The sequence below is a fragment of the Quercus lobata genome, chromosome 2 (genome assembly GCF_001633185.2).
Source record: "Quercus lobata isolate SW786 chromosome 2, ValleyOak3.0 Primary Assembly, whole genome shotgun sequence".
In the NCBI taxonomy this organism is placed as follows: Eukaryota; Viridiplantae; Streptophyta; class Magnoliopsida; order Fagales; family Fagaceae; genus Quercus; species Quercus lobata.
The window spans coordinates 89,175,303-89,192,598 of record NC_044905.1 but is presented as its reverse complement, the minus strand read 5'-3'; the positions used below and the strand labels follow the sequence as shown (position 1 = coordinate 89,192,598).

General features: G+C 33.3%; 1 protein-coding gene across 1 annotated transcript; it reads right to left on the bottom strand.

Annotated features, from left to right (window-relative positions):
• Positions 1 to 13,514: 13,514 nt before the first annotated feature.
• Positions 13,515 to 15,374, bottom strand: LOC115957031 (stellacyanin-like). The gene is made up of 2 exons (XM_031075275.1): positions 15,101 to 15,374; positions 13,515 to 13,984 (listed from the first exon to the last, which is right to left on the bottom strand). Exons 1-2 carry the CDS (start codon positions 15,279 to 15,281, stop codon positions 13,695 to 13,697), a joined length of 471 nt encoding a protein of 156 aa, XP_030931135.1. The 5' UTR covers positions 15,282 to 15,374; the 3' UTR covers positions 13,515 to 13,694.
• Between the last annotated feature and the right edge of the window lie 1,922 nt (positions 15,375 to 17,296).

Genomic DNA, 17,296 nt, shown 5'->3' with positions numbered 1-17,296 from the left:
CTTCCTCTAATACTGCTTCTACTAGTACTACTGTTTTTGTTCCTCCTGCTAATAATGTTAAAACTGAGAATAATGAAATTAAAACTGAATTAGCTAGTGAGAACATAGACAAGGGTAAATATATCTTAGGAGCACCCCCTAAACTTGAGAAGAAAGATGTTAAAAACCCTAGGGCTAAGAAGACTAACTCTCAAAAGTCTAAACAAAAGAAGCAGCATCTTTGTCATCATTGTGGAGCTGTTGGTCATACTAGACCAAATTGCTACAAGTGGCTTGCCACTCAATAGAGTAATGGCATGATAGCGTCTGGGAACTAGAATAAGCTTCAATCCTCTCTTGCTCCCTTTAGAGATCTTCTCAAAGCCCTCATGTTCATTTCGAACTTGAACGGTTTTTGTCCCTCACTGTCGGTTCAAGGGTTTAATCAAAGGAAGGGTTCTTCCAAGGTGTGGAAGGAAAAGGGCTCCAAGTGATTTTGTCACTTTTCTCTCTCTTCTTATTTTGTGTGTGCATTAATTATGTGTTTTGCTTTCATGTTTTGAGTCAGTCTAGTTTTTATGATTTGGTTGTTTAACATGTTTTTGTTGTTTCTTCAGTTTTGCTTTGTTTTGTTTTTCATAACAAAATAAATAAAAAAAGTTGAAAAATAAAAAAATACAAAAACAGTGTGTGTTTTGTGTACTTTGGTATTTGTGTACCTTTGATGGCCATTGAAACAAAATCTTCTAAACTTTGTATCTTTTGTAGCTTAGATGAGCATCTCTATGCACAACTAAGCAAGCGAGCTTTGTGGCTCGTGTTTGTGATGAGTAAGATTAAGTTATCTCTTGTACTTAACATTCGTATCACACTTTTTGACGGGAAGGACTAAAAAATCCTAAGAGAAAGGAATTAATATCCATCTCACCACTGTTGCCCGCCAATCATAATATGACACCTCTATGCCTTATCCTAGCAAAGTGCAGTATCAATGACATTTGTGTGCTTAGGCATAGCAAAATTGGAATGTCAAATATCATTAGGTATTTCTTTTCTCTCTCTAATATGCCCATGCATGATATGCTTAAAAGAAAAATATGCAAAGAAAATTCAAAAGCAAAAAGATAAAAAATGCTTTAAATATGATTGCAAGCGTGTATTCTAGGAGATGTGGGAGTTATAGAATGTACCTCGAAGGTGATAGTTCCCATTAAGCAGTTAAGATTGTGTGTGAGTTAAAGTAGTTTTCTCATATCTCAAATCGTCATAACATGGATACACTTATTCAATCTTGCAATATTTTTCACACACAACACGCAACATTCTTTGCTATTCTTGATACATACGTAGTTATAATGTGATTTGGCCATCACAAGGTTTTATATGTGTTAAATGTATGGTCACTAAACTGTCTTGACTTGTTTTTGAAATATAAAATTGGTTAGACTTGTTTAGTGTGTGTGTGTGTGTGTGTTTTTTTTTTTTGAAGATCCATGTGCTTAATTTTTAATTGAGAGATGATTTTGAGAGCTAAATATGTTGATTGGATCATTGGTTGAGTTGCTTGTTGGATTGCATTCATGTCTGTGTTTTTCACATCTCGAAAATTTGTTTTTAAAAGCTAGCTTGACACCTCCTCGATAGCTAGCTATCTGTCGAGCTTCCTAAGCTTTTTCTTATCGCAATCTCGCTAGCACCTCAATACCTAATGGATCAATTGAGAATGGGTCTGCATCCTCGATACTTGGTGGATCGATCGAGCTTCTATTCTTTGTTTTTGTTAAGTTGTTCCTCAATACCTCTTCAACACCTTAGCTGTCGATGAGCTTTTTCTCGACACCTCCTCGATAGATACCTCGATACCTCTCAATACTTGCATCTGTCGGGATTTATTGCTAGCATTATATAAGCCCCTTGTGCAATCCGAAACTCATTTCCTTCGATCTCTCTCTCGACACTTCTCTTTTTTTCTCTCCAAAACTATCTCATCTCACTCTTATCTTGGTTCCTCAAGGATTCTTCAAGCTTTTTCAAGAATTTCTTCCCTTGGTAAGCTTCCAATCCTCTCACATTCGTGCATTTCATGTTTTGAAACCTAGGTTTTGGGGTTTTTGAAAAATTTTAGGATTTTTCAAAATTGAGAAGTTATTATTGAAATTTTGGGATGGGTTTTTACTTAAATGTGTTTAAAACCTCATACATTGCATCACATTAGCATTATAATGGTATTGTCATGCATTTAGATGTGTGCTATCTATTTGTGTGCTGATAGGTTTGGATTAGGCTAAGCCCATGATGCAATTTCTTTTGCATGCCACATGTTCATGCATTTTCCATGCATACGTACTTCTTTTCAATACACTTGATATATTTGAAATTGCCTGAGACTTTTCTGATTGTTATTCTGTCTCTCCCTCTCTGTTAGTTTACGTTAGTCGTGTCTATGGCACCTAAGCATAAATCCACTCCAGCACGGAACCCTCTTCATTTTGGTGCTTCTTCATCCTTTGATCAGACTCTAACTCATATCTAATTACATGATGATGATGCCTTTAAGGCATTTTCGGAGAACTTTTCTAGATAAGGCACTCATTCGAAATGCCAAGTCATTTTGACAGACTTTGCTAACACCGACCTTCCCTCTGTCATTCACAGTAAGGGATGGGAGTCACTGTGTGATGTCCCGATCACCCGTCCTCTCATGCTTATCTAGGAGTTTTACTCCAACATGCGCGGGATTGATCATTCAGTACCTCTTTTCTTCACTCGTGTTCGAGATATGCGCATTCCTATCACACCGTAATTTATCGCGGATGTGTTTCGGGTCCCTAGGATAGAGTTTCCTGACTATCCTAGTTATGAGCATCTGAGGATTGTGTCTAGGGATGAGCTCATGTTTGCATTTTGTGAGCGCCCTTCTTCTTGGGGTAAGCGTCTATTTACACCATGTCGACCTTTTGCTAAAGGTCTTAGATTCATGAATATAGTGATGACCTTTGTTTTGCATCCACTCTCTCACTATAACTCTATTACAGAGCCTGATGCTCTATTTTTATTGTCGCTTCTTAAGCATCTTACTATAGATTTTCCTTCTCATTTCATTCCATCTATTATAGATGTTCATCTAAATTCGATGTCCTGTGATAAGCTCATCTTTCCTTCCGCTATCATGAGGATCTTACGCCATTTTTCTGTTCCTTTTCCCTTTTCTGACCATTTCACCATTATGTATGCCATAGATTAAGCTACCGTTAAACGTAATGAGGCCCAGCTTCGGTCGCGGCAGTTGGATTTAGCAGTTCCTTCCTCCCATTCAGCTCCATCCCATTCTACTCCATCCACATCCGCTCCTCCTTCTTCTTCGAGTGATGTGACTTTAGGAGACATCATGGCTGAGCTGTAGCGCATGGATGCTCGACTAGATACACTCTCTATAGAGTTGTATCAGGTGAACGTTTGTGTCAGTCATATTGCACGGCGATAGGCATCCATGGATGGTTTTGCTCCCGTGGCTTCTGATTCTGAGGATGAGGATGATGATGATGGTGATTATGATGATGCTTCGAATGATGCTGATAGAGATGTTAGCTCTACCGATGAGATGTCTACTTGACACTTTTACCCTTTGTCATTCATGACAAAAAGGGGGAGTAGTTTTGGTATGAGAGTAATCTATTTTAGGGGGAGAGTTAGTTAGGACCATTTTGTTAGGGGGAGTGTTGATACATTTTGAGGGATGTAGTGAGGATAGTATGTACCTTTTCTTTTCTTCCTTTTAGATACATTACTCTTGTACATGAGGTCTTGTGACCATTTATAGACATACATTGTACTTATTTCTTATTTATATTTATGTATGTTTTTCTTTCACCTACTCCTTCATGTGTTGTTTCTTTTCTCCCTTTATACATTTTTCTTATTCTTGTATGCAATCTATTGTTTCTATTTCACACAAAGATGCCTTGACTAAACGCATTTTACTTGTATTTGGGTAGATTTAGGATTTGTTTAAATACTTCAAGAAACCAAGTTTCAAGATCAAGTATTGAAGCCTTCAAGTCTGTTCAAGAAAACAAGTTTATAGTGCAAAATCATTAAAACTCGACAGCTGTATCTATCGAGCTTAAGAAAGTTGTTCTACATTCGGTGTATTCGACACTTGCTCGACACCTTCTATTCGTCGAGGTTTAAGATTTTCAAAATTCAAATATGATTTTCTTGGGATCCATGAATTTTTCTTTAGGCTTTCTTTTCTCCTAACCCTAGACATATAAAAGAATTGTTTTAGTCAAACAGTTCACAAGTTGCACAAGCATTGAGCAAACTCTGTTCAAGCAAATTGTGATCGGAGACGAAGTTCTTGCCCTAGTTCATCTCTTTCTCTTGAAGAAGTTGTTATGTATGTGCACTGTAGGGTTTTGTGACAAAGCATCTTCTTGATTCTCATCGTGTGGATGAACTAAAGAATTTTGTAACCAACAATCTTCTCAATTGGTGATTGAAGTCGCATATTGGGATCCGCGCAATTGGTTAGTTATGTACTTGGGAGTCGTGCATCGAAAGGGGAACTGTCATTACAGAACAAGTCCAATTGGATATTGAGATAAGGGTTCAACTGTAAGTTGGTAAGGTACTTAGGATTCCTTTACTTGTAATCGCTTTTTGTGATAATAGTAGAGTTCCAGGAGTGGTGACCTGAAAATCATTCGGTGGGGTTTTTGCTGTTAGGTGTTCTCCATTTGTAAACAAATCACCGTATTATTTATTTTCTGCTGCATAATTAGTTTATTGGTGATTTGTTTGTGCTACCACGCATGTGCATGATAAATTGATTAATTAATAACTTGGCTAATTAATTAATTAATTTCTATTACAAGAGGTCATTTAGTTTGTGGCCTATCAGGTTGGGTATTAGAGTACCAATGAATAACCCTCATTAGTTTAGGTGTCAGAGTACTAATAAATAACCTCCATTGTGTGGGTATCAGAATAAATTCATAGTCAGATTGTTCATAATCATTTATTTGGAATCATAATTTCTGACAAAAATATATTTTATTCATATGCATATATATAATCATATATTCAATATTCAAATCTATTTGTGATATTTCTATAATTCTTTACTTTAAATCAGTATAGCTAAAAAAACATTAAATAAAATACATCATATATTCAGTAATAAGATATATTTGTTATAATTCTTTACTTGAAATCAGTAATACAGTAGAAATAAAATTGTAACAGCTGTAAACAATTTTCAGTAGTTAAATACGCAAAATAAAACTAATTAGGATAAGGTTACTTACCTCCAAAATCCATATGAAAAGGAACTTCTCCCTAACATTTCATCTAAAATCCTTAGATATCGCCTAAAATAATTTTACAGGTATCATTTACTCAATAATCAAATAATTTAAGAATGACTTATAACGATATCCAATTAGAAGAGAAACTGCTAAAAAATCCATTTTATATACTTCAAAACTATCATTAATTCATTTATATAAATTTTGTCTCCTCACTAAGCCTAACAATAATCCCCTATTTTTTTCACCAAACTCACATGGACATAATATTTTTGTTCCTTTACTTTTTGCCACAAATAGTTCCCTAGGAATAAAACCTATAGAACACAATATACTTATAGCCATATGGGGTCTATACGTGTAGATTTTCTTTTCTTTTCTTTATTTTTTTATTTTACTTTTTTTTTTCTACCACCATTAGCCTCCTGAGATGAGGACAAACCAAGTACTACATCATACAAAAATCAAAGCACCATGACATTTACAAATACAACACACCATTTTTTTTTTTTGTTTTGACTTGTCAAACCTCAACTCATCAAATCGGTACTATTCCGTCTATGTAGAAACTTGTCCCACCAAGCCTAAAATTCTCTATCTCCTTTCAACGTAACAAAAGGCTTAGATAAGATTAAATTGAACATAAAACAGCGTTTAGTTTACTAAAAAAAAAAATCCAAACTTTTCTTTGTTTGTATCATTAAAACTCTTGAATAATTAAATATCTTCACTACTAGCCAAAATACCCACATAGAAAAATACTCTAATTCTAAATAAAACTTAGATTTGACAAGAAAGAAATTCTTAAACTCTTACCTCAATTGTACAGTCAAACCTTTTCTACTGGAGTAATTTGGGTAGTCTACACTCTTAAAATATCTCTGCATATACGTTAACATAATAAGCTTATATAGCTAGGGTTTTAACCTTATTTTCTAAAAATCCCTTAGAAATATTAATTATAAAATTGACCCCATAAACAAATTTGCTTAAATAACCTTCCTTTTAATTTTTTTTTTTTTTTTGGGTATTACAATATATAACAACCCAAAGAAAAGCGCTAGCCACATCTGTGCTATACCTCAAAAAGACTAGTCGCAATTGAGGCTCCTTGTAGTTGTTAATAAAGCTCAGTTCAACCCAGTGAATACCCGATGTGGGACTCATCACACACCCACACACATCACACAATCAATCAAATTGGGGCATCACGATCTCCCCCACTTAAATCCCTAACGTCCTCGTTAGAGCCCACTTTGTGGGGTAGTTTCTCTGAGCCCATATGAGGTTACCGAGCCGGCTCTGATATCATAAGTAACAACCCAAAGAAAAGCGCTAGCCATATCTGTGCTATACCTCAAAAGGACTAGTTACAATTGAGGCTTCTTGTAGTTGTTAATAAAGCCCAGTTCAACTTAGTAAATACCCGATGTGAGACTCATCACATACCCACACACATCACACAATCAATCAAATTGGGGCATCACAGTCCATCTCCCTCTCTTTTTATTTTTGCTGAACTTTGTTATGTATGGTTTGACTTCCCACTTTCTCTTTCTTTGTTTTGTATTTGTTTTTGAAGTTTCCTAAGCTCTCCATGTGACTCAGTACACTTACACTAGCTACCAAGCATTGGAAATATCGAAAACTTTTCATTTTTGAATAAAATATGAGCTCTCCATCACTTCTTTTCTACTTTAGCCTTTGAGCCCAAATGATGTGACATAATATATGTGTATTGCCATATTGTCATGGTATTGCAACAAATTTATATTTAGAACAATGCTAATATTACAATATTTTAAACAATTTTTGTCATAATTTGTCATGTGAAGAGTTGTGAGTGATGAAATTGTGAACCCACATACACTCACAATTTTTTTCACCCCTCACACCTTATCATATAAGGAGTTGTGGTAAAAGTTTAATAACTCCATAAAAAAATATAAAAAGTTGCCAATGTGATATATTGAGTTATTAGAAACATAACTTTGTATATTGTTCAAAATAGTAAAAAATAGCGGTAAATCTGAAATGGTACACCGGTATTGACCAGTATCCGAAATATATCGTACTGCTGGCCAAACCGGTACAGCCTCTGATATGATATTGACTTCCTTATTGGCAAGTGGTAGTCATTTGAAAAGAAGTTGATATTCAAACTTGTGGGACTTTAGCACCTATAAGTTGGTCGTACTTGAGAAAATTCAATTACTTGCCACTCTACTGTACTAGCTCATTCCTATCATATATAATTATATATACCATATTTTCCATGAATTAAACCCTTGGGTTCCCACATGAGAGTTGAGATAACCTTACCCATATTAGTGAGAGCCAAAAACTATCAATTCTCTCCACTCTTCCTTCTCACCATAGCCAACTCATTGAGCGGTGATCATCCTAATCTCAGTCATCACTATTCTTGAATGTTATGAGTGAATTGAGGCTTTGGGAAAGAGCACTTCCATTTCAGCCATGGTGGCTTGAAGATGCAACCAATGTTTGGTTGCGAATCTGGAGACAATTAATGGTAACGAAGTTGGTTGCTAATAGGAGTGTAAGAGTGTACAAGAGTACAAGAGTGTAACACTCAATTTGTATTGCAACTATCTAGTCAAAGAAAGGTTTTTTTTGCCCAATTTTTTGGTTTTCTTTGATTTGGTTTCTTATATTTCTGTGGATTGCTCATTAGATATGCATAATATGCTTATCCATGCTATGTTTATAATCCATAATTTGTTCAATTGGATAATAACTTATAATAGGGATTACTTGTTAGTTTAGATTGAAAATGATTTAGCTGTAAAATTGGATTTAGGGGTCTAAATCATTGCCTTGATTAATTAGGTAATTAATCTCTCAATTTTTTACTATCTTATGTGGAAACGAGACAAGAGATAGAAGCGACAAGGCATTGAATGATGGTTACCACGATATAACCTTCATGATGTGGGGATAAAAATTTTTGAGATGGGCAGGAGATAAAAAGATCCATGAGAAAGGAAAATAAAAGTAATTGATATGAATAATATTGTTGTATTGAGCCATTTCATAAAGTTTTGTGACAACTTGTCATGTTGTCTTGGATTGGGATGACCAATGGAGAGCTTGATCTACATTCTGCGATCTTTTCTAGTTAGAACCCAAGGAAAAACCTAGACACTTAATGATAGATCAGAACCCAAGCCTAAAAATTTGGTTGATGATAAGCTAACACCAAAGCTTGAGCATGAACTTAAGCTGAAAAGACCTAATATAGTATCTAGAAACCATTATCCTTGCTATGTGGTGTTGGGTTGAGATAGCTAGACCCTAGTTAATTAATTTAATTACCTGAGTTGATTACTTAGGTTAAATTATATGGAAATCGTGAAGGCACCAACAAATCACTAATTAAATTAAATGCGGTGAAAATTAAATTAACACGGTGGTTTGTTGACAAATAGGAAAAATCTTTCGCAAGGCTAAAACTCCACTGGGTGATTTTAAGGTCACCATTCCCAAGAATCCACTAATCAACAATCAAGTGGTTACAAGTATAAAGGATCTTATCACTATCTTGACTTATTCCGAAATACCAACCTACGGTTGAACCCTTATTCTAATACCTAATTGGAGTTGATCTTGTAGTAGCCTTCTTTCCCTTGATGGACAAATCTTCAATTTGTGACTAGTTTTTTGCACGGATTCCAGTATGAGACTAACTCTAGCAACTTGAATGAATGTTGCTAGTTGCAAAGCTCTTTACTTCATCAACAATGAATATCAAGAAGCACTTGGTTACAAAATCCTATGACGTACAAATGCAATAACTTCTCATAGAAAAAATAAAGCTCTTGGTTTCTGTTTCCATGTGTGAGAACTTTTAAAATAAGTTTTATATATGTCTAGGGTTATGAGAAAAAAAAAAAAAAAAAACCCTAAACAAATACATCAATATGAGCTGAAATTCAAATTTGGAAATACTAAATTCGTAAAGCTCAATAGATCGAGTTGGTGTTAAGCTTGCACAGTAAATCTCGATAGATACTATTTGTCGAGTTATCTATCGAGTTTCAGTAAAATAGCTTTTCTTCACTTATTTCTTGGTTCAATCTTCACGTCTTTAATACAAGCAATTGATGTGTATCAAACTCAACTTAAATCCACCCAATTCACAAATAAAGTGCGTTTTGACAAAGAATTAGCTAGTTACATATAAAATATGACCATAACATATGGGACTATAAATTATATGCCCAAAATATTGGCAATAATGGGGACAACTATGCTACTCATTATAAACCCATTATAACCATGATAATAATGTGGCTAAAATCATGAAGTCATCCTTTTAAGAAGAGATCTATATAAGCTAGAGTCCATACCCAAAATAGGTATGAGAGAATATATTTTTACATTTACAAAAACCTAATACTCAAAAACATCGATGACACTCCAAGCTTTCTTCATTCTTGTAGGTGTACAATTGGTTAATCAACCATTTAACCGCTTATTCATCATCGATAACTTTAGAAGAACGTGCACACACACAAGGACAATAGTATCTTTTACAATAAAAACTATCGATATATTATGGAGAGAAAAACCATGGGTAAATGTCAATCTAGTGTTTTAGTATGCTTTTCAAATCTAACTTAATATTAGCCTTTGTCTTTGTTTGTTTTTAGACCCCTTAAAACACAATTAGATTAAACTAGTTATTTAGTCAAATGATTACTTAGTTAAATTATCAGATCTAGGTTAACATATATAAATCATATCAATGTAAAGGGAGGAAAATAAAGAATACAAAGATATGATAACCCAGGAAACCAAACCGGTAAAAACTTGAGGAGGATTTAACCTAGCTATCCTCAAGGTAAACTGAATTCACTATGAAAGAATTGAAGTTTACACAATAGCGACTAGACCACTAACATCCTATTGCTACCTCGAGTAGGAAACTTACTACCACGATCACATGACAGCTCTGAGTCCACGGACTACTTCTTTCTTGAATTCCCAACAAGCACAAGCACAACCACAACCACATATGTATCTTTAAGCTCTTGAATGCAGCAATTGAATGATGACCAAGTTCTTGACATAATCTTAAATCTTGGAAATCCTAAGTATGTGTGAAGGCAAATACCTATTGATCACACAAAAGATTCACACACACGGCATAAGGAGCAACAACTTTTAGAGAGCCTTTGGGTACAAAACCCTAAATACAAATGAGACACATGAGGCACTCTAATCTCTCTAAAAAACTTATAAAAATGTTTTAGGATTTCCCTTATATATAGGAGTGTTTTACTTGAAATCCAATACGTTTAAGTAGAGTTTGGGCTGAATTGGAACTCTACAGAAAAATAAATCTGCACATGGTTCGATCGATCGATCGAGCCTTGCAGATTTAGTCTAATAAATTCTACAATCACTTGATTTCAATTTTACAAATAAACATACTTTGAGCAAGCCTAAACCTAGACTCTATGTTTTGATCATGGTTTGCCAACATAATACAAATTGAAGTTCTAATACATTAGTTCCTAAATTCTTAGAACCTAACAGTCTTTCTTATAAAAGAAGGGGAAGGAGAGATAAAATACAAATGTCAAAATCCTGCTGTCAGCTAAAGTTGTTGTTACTTGTTACATACAAACAATGTTTCACTCACTCAACATGCTTTGCATGCATGGTACTACACTACCATAGGCATACCTTCTAATACATGTAAAGTAATTCTGTTTATAGTTCTGCAAATATTAGTGAGAGGGTGCGCTTCCAAGCAGAGAGTACATGATACTTGAATCTGACTCTCTTGATGCGCACGGGAGGCGTGCAAGGGAAAATGTTTTCAAGTCATATACTGCTTGGTGAGGGTGAACTCAAAATTCAACACCTTTCAATGTCGCATTAAGGTGCTCTTGAGGGGTGTTTATCATGAGTTGACACATAAGTAGAGTGTGAATTTAGGTGTGAAAAGAGTTGTGTGGGTATCTAGACTGATGTTGTACATAGTATGAACTCATTGCATATATTAGAGACTGTTTGTGGCGTGAATAATCTAACATTTCTTCATTGAATCTCCTTTCTCTGTTTGTGTTTTTATTATTTATTTTTTTATTTTTTAGAACAAAAGAATAAAAAATATATTAACATTCATAATTAAATCAGTGTATTAAAACAAAATAGCATTTATTCAATGTCAACAATACATAAATAAAAGAAGAAGTATAAATAATTTTTATCAATGCATTTCAAATAAAAAATAGGTTTAATTATCACTTTGATCTTCTACATTTTCCCCATGTTTCAAAATAGTCTTTTACTTTTCAAATGTTTTATTTTATTGTTTAAAATTTTGTTCATAGGTCAAATGGTGCTTGCCATTAAGTCGTTAATGGAAAAATTTGACGTGACAAATGGAAATAGTAAAATAGTTCATTTATATAGCTGGATGCCACATCACATTCACTAAAATTTAAGAATAAAAAATTGTTAAAAATACTGTGCATAGCATGTGAGAGGATTTGAACTTGGTAGGATTTCATGTTGGGATAAATCTCCGTCTATGTGTGAATTAAATTAAATATACTCCAAGCAATAAAGAAAATAGAAATTTATGAAAGTGAAAAAAAAAAAAAAATCAACCAATAAGAACACTAAGAAATTATGTGGAAAACCTTCCAGTGTAGAGGGAAAAACCACGTGGCAAATCCGATTAATCCACTATAATAAAATAGTGATTACAACAGTCAAGTTACACCTAAAACCTGAGTTCACAATAAATTGGGAAAATACAATAATATTTCTAGGAACAAATGCAACCTCACCACAAAACTCGATAACAAGATCTTCTACTCTGAATACTTCAATTCTCTGTGATTGTAGCACCCAAATAATCATTCTAGAGAAAATCCCAATTTATCTTCCTTGCATGTCTTGAGCCAAAAAAAAAAAAAAAATCACATTTTCTTTTTTCCCTCAGTGCTGCACAAAATACTAATATTTTTCTTTAAGTCGATCGACTTCAAAATTGTGTTTTAGTCTTCAGTCTCTCTCTCTTTTTCTATATATGTGAAAGCACACGCACAAGCTTTATATAAAAGCTTTGCCGCCTGACACTCCTAATTCAATTAGGAATAGGAGTTTTTGACTTCTTGTTCAATTGGTACACCTATTTCTATATGAAATGGGATTCCTTCAATGCTCAAATACAAGTCCTATATGGGCTAGACTTCAAAGTGTTGCGCACCTCCCAACATTTCAAAGCCCTAACCCCATTTGAAACTCAACAGTCAACAAGAATTTAGGAGGGATTTGGTGAGATTAAACTCTTTCCATAGCTGAACCATGTTAAAGCTTAGTCGACTACAGTCATTGCTATTTTTGTTCTTGCTCACCAACATTGATACTGGTGGATCTGTCGCTCTCACACACACCCAGGGGCTCGTGCCCTCTTATTCATGGAGCCTGGACTAGAGAAGAGTAGAACCTCACAACAGCCAATATTTGGAGCTTAGGTATTTAGGATCATATTCCATTTTCGTTTGATATTCCCTTCATTTGATTATACAAAAAATAATCATGGCCATCCCTAACCCTAAGTGCTGATCTTCTCCATAGAATCACTTGGACCATCTCTAGCAAAGTACTTCAATATGGTTATTTAATTTTTTTTTTTTTTTTTTTTTTTGAGCGAGCTTGAACATAGTTAATTAATAAATTAATTTTTTTGTGGATCTCAATTAGCTTAATTGATATAGTCTTTGATAATTAAATAAAAAAAACTTTAATAAGTTGAAACTTTCTCTATAAAAAAAAAAAAAATAAAAAAAAAAACTTAATTTTTATTCTAAAATAAAAAATTTTGGTGATATTTATTTTTGTAAGCTTTTCAATTTAAGCGATGATATCTATAGTTCAATCAGCACCATGAGATTTGATATTGGAGGAACCAAATAATTATGGCTAGCTTGAATCGTGGTTCTCACTTCTCACACACCTACACTATTTTGTACTTGTCTTACTGCGTTTATCTCAATTTAATGCAAAAAAAAAGGGAAGAAGAAGAAGAAGAAGCCAAAAGAATTCCAACTCTACCTGTTCCACGTGATAAATAATTTAATTCAAGCCATAATGCCCATAAGGGGGCCGCGAATAATCACAGGTACAATCCAAAATCAACAAAACATATAAAAGAGTAAAAGACTATCAATTCATAATAACCTATCAATGAAATGAGCTGTGATCAATTTTATTATTGTAATTCACTCCAGTATATGGTATTGGTACGTGATTCATGCTATCTAGTGTACCAAACTACAAGAAGAATATTGGCATAACAAAAATTAAAGAAAAAACAAAGACTATAATGCAAGTGGAAATCTACTATAATAGATATGGTGAACTTCAGAAAAATGTCAAGAACGAGATGGCTATGGTGGACAGAACAGCAGACAAGGCACCATATTTGAGAGATGAAGCGGAGTTCCAGAAATCGGATCCAATGCCAATGGTCACCTTCTGGCCAACTTCACAGTGGGAACTAATGGTGCAGATGAAATAGCGAGTAGCGTTGGTAGTTAGAGTGAAATTTGCTGGGCTGGTTGTTTGTATTGAACCAATGGCAGTGTCTGTGCAGTTATCATAATTTTCTTTTGCCACTTCAGCAACATCGTGCGTCCCAGTCCAGTTGAACACTGGAGAAGGTTGAAAAGAAAAGGAAAAAAACAAAATTAAAAAGAAGAAGAAAATATCCATTAATAATAATTTTTTTATTTTAAAGAAAAAGCTAGCATTCATCATAACCAGCCACTTTATTTAAATCTTCAATATTTTTCCTTATATTGAAAAAAAATAAAATTGTGAGGGCTATATAACCATGAGGCAGTATCTTTTGAAAATAAAGATACATAATGTTACAACCCACAAAAAAAAAGGACAAATAAATGGCAAGTACCTAGAATATATATCAGCCAAAAAAATGAAATTTAAAATTTTTTCAAATTCTTTATTCTAGTGAATAGTGAGTTAGGACAAAATTTAATTAAAGTTACTTAGATGTTGTTTCTAATATTCTTTAATTAAATTTAATTATATAATTGTATTAATCAATAGTTACATGGTTAAATCTATTTATTTATTTGTTGGGTGGGGGGAGTAAAATTGGAGTCTAAATCTTCTGTCCCACTTTTCCTGCTCCACTCTATGCTCCACCAATAAAAGTTTGCCACATGTTCACTTAACTAATTAAATACTACCATTATTGGCTTATTAATACTACCATTATTAATTAATGGTAGTAATTAATTAATTAGATGAATATGTGGTAAGTTTTTATTGGTGGAGTATAGGGTGGAGCAAAAAAAAATGGGACAGAAGATTTGGACTCGTAAAATTAATAGAACTTTATTCATTTAAGCATTGTCCAACTATTCAATGAGGAAGAGAGGAAAGAAGAACATTAATTATTCGAATTCAAACCAATGCTTTCCCAATAATTTAATTGTTTTTTAGTAAAAGATATTACATTAATAATGTAAAAATAAATGCAACAATTCTTCCAAAGATTAAAGGTGAGATTGATCATAGTCTATGACATTTAAAGAAATGATAAAACTTAGGTATAATACTTTAGGTGTTATTCCTTAGGTTTCTCATTTAAGATTGAGCCACTTGGCTACTTAATTAAAGAATACATTTCAATCCTATGAGAAAAAATCCACATGGTAGAATCTTAACAGAGAAACCTAAGGAACATCATCTAAGTACTGTACCTAAATCTTGCATTTGAAGAAATATTAATGAATGCTTACCTATAACGTCACCAATATTAAAAGACTTCGAACGAGCCCAGGTGCTATAGGCAATTTCGCCACCGGGTGGAGTGGTCCATGTCAATTCGTCTCCAACTGTATAAGTTGCTGCAGATGAACCCTTGAGTACTAGAGCCACTATAACTATGAAGCACCCAACCAAACCTAAACGACTAGTCATTTAATTTCCTTGTGCTCCTCTAGGTCGTCCCTGCCACACTTGTACGTGTTTCTCTTTTTCTCAATAAAAATTATGTCGCCAGGAATGGCAATGGTTAATATTGAAAGTGATGAGAGTCAATGAAACAATGAGACTTTATATAGGCCACAAATGTGCGTAGGATTTTCGTCATCGTTTAGCAAAATGTACTACGGAACAAGTTCCTTTCTTTCAACATAGGCAACTGGGTATCAGACTTTAAATATTTGACAACATCTAGAACTTTGACGATGAATGCTTTTCCTTTCTTTTAAATTATGACACCAACTTTTTTTTTTCTTCAGTCATTGTCGAAACAAGAAACCAATTTCAGCTTCCGGGAATCACATTGTTGGTGAAATTAGACTTTTGTTTCACACTAATTCAAATTGCAAATAACTGACTCGTTTGAATCAATCATGGTTTCGTTTTTCTTGTTTTAAGAAAAAGTGAACTAAAAAGTGATTGTTTTCTCTTCGTGTCCAAAATTCCAAAAGTAAATTTTGGGTGGCGGTCTTTAATCTTCAGTGGAAATTATTTAAATTATGTGAGTGTTTGTATTAAGTTTATATTTTCAACGTTATTTCCTCTTGTTAATATATATTTTCTCCTTAACTTATTGATGAATACTAGCTTAAATATATTCTCCTTGCATAAGAGACCACAAATACCTATGAAATTAAAATCAGATTATACCTCATCAATTTGAAACCCGGTCATATATATCATAATTTATTTTGTGAAAATTATCCGAACCAAACGCTAATGAAACTATGAAAGGATATAGGTATATATCAATTTATCATTTATTGACATGTTTGTCCTCTTCTTTGGACCTTTAAAGTTTCAACAATTTTTTCTTTTTTGGTGTCCTAAGTCCTATCTGATTTCCAGAATTCCAGTGTGAAAAGAACATCACCAGGTCCCTTTCACAATTCAAAGATATGGACTTTGGAGATTACGATGAAGTCAAAACTTTAAAATGAGTACCTTTCTCCTTACTACGCATTGGCGCCCCCTAAAGTCTGAAGTCAGAACTCTAAAGATCCATCTCTGGCTGCATTTAACAATTCTAAAAATTAAAGCTGAGCAAAACAGTAAAAAGAACAAAGATCTATTTATTTTTATTTATTTTTCTATTTGATATTCGATAGATAGGAACGGTGAGATTCAAACTCTAAAAAATTTAATTGGAAATATTAAGAAGTCCTAGTTGAGTTATAAATTAAAAAATATATATATAGTTATATTTTTATAGGAGACCCTTCTATTTTAACTTTTTAAGCAAAAGGCATTATCCTTTTATTCCTATTTCTATGCAGGATAAAGTTTTTTATTCTCTTTAGTTTGGGTATAATTTGATCCATACCTCTCCTTTAAACGAGTATCTTGTAAACTGGTAGTATTTGTAACACTAAATAGCTCCTATTATTTTCTCAAAAACAAATCCTATTAATTGCCAAAATGTAGGGGACAATGATATTGATATCTACCTCGGAAATGGGTGTTAAAAGTTTTTTTTTTTTTTTTGCTAAACGAGTGTTAAAAGTTCTTAATAATCGCCACAATGCTCAGTTTCATTGAAGTTAATAATTAGTGCACTCATTTTCCAAAGAAAAAAAAAACAGTAATTTCGTCAAGATAATGTTTGGCTATGAAACATGATTGTAGCCTAAGATTATAATTAATGATTAGAATATGGCATATGTTCCTGTCATATATAATGCATATGACTTACATAAAATAATTATATACAATTATTTAAGTGTGATTTAGTAAGTAATGTACATTGCATAACAAGGACTCTTGTCATTTCTTTATATTGTTGGTTTTAGCCTAAGTTCACAATCAAATTTGTAGCCAGATTTTATTCTTTTACAAAAAGTTTTGTAATTTAATTGACATTTTTTAGTCTCTCAAATTAAAAAATAAAAATAAAAATTTTAATTTCCAAAAAAAGAGAAAATGATAGTGTGATAATTAGGGCTGCTTGTTTT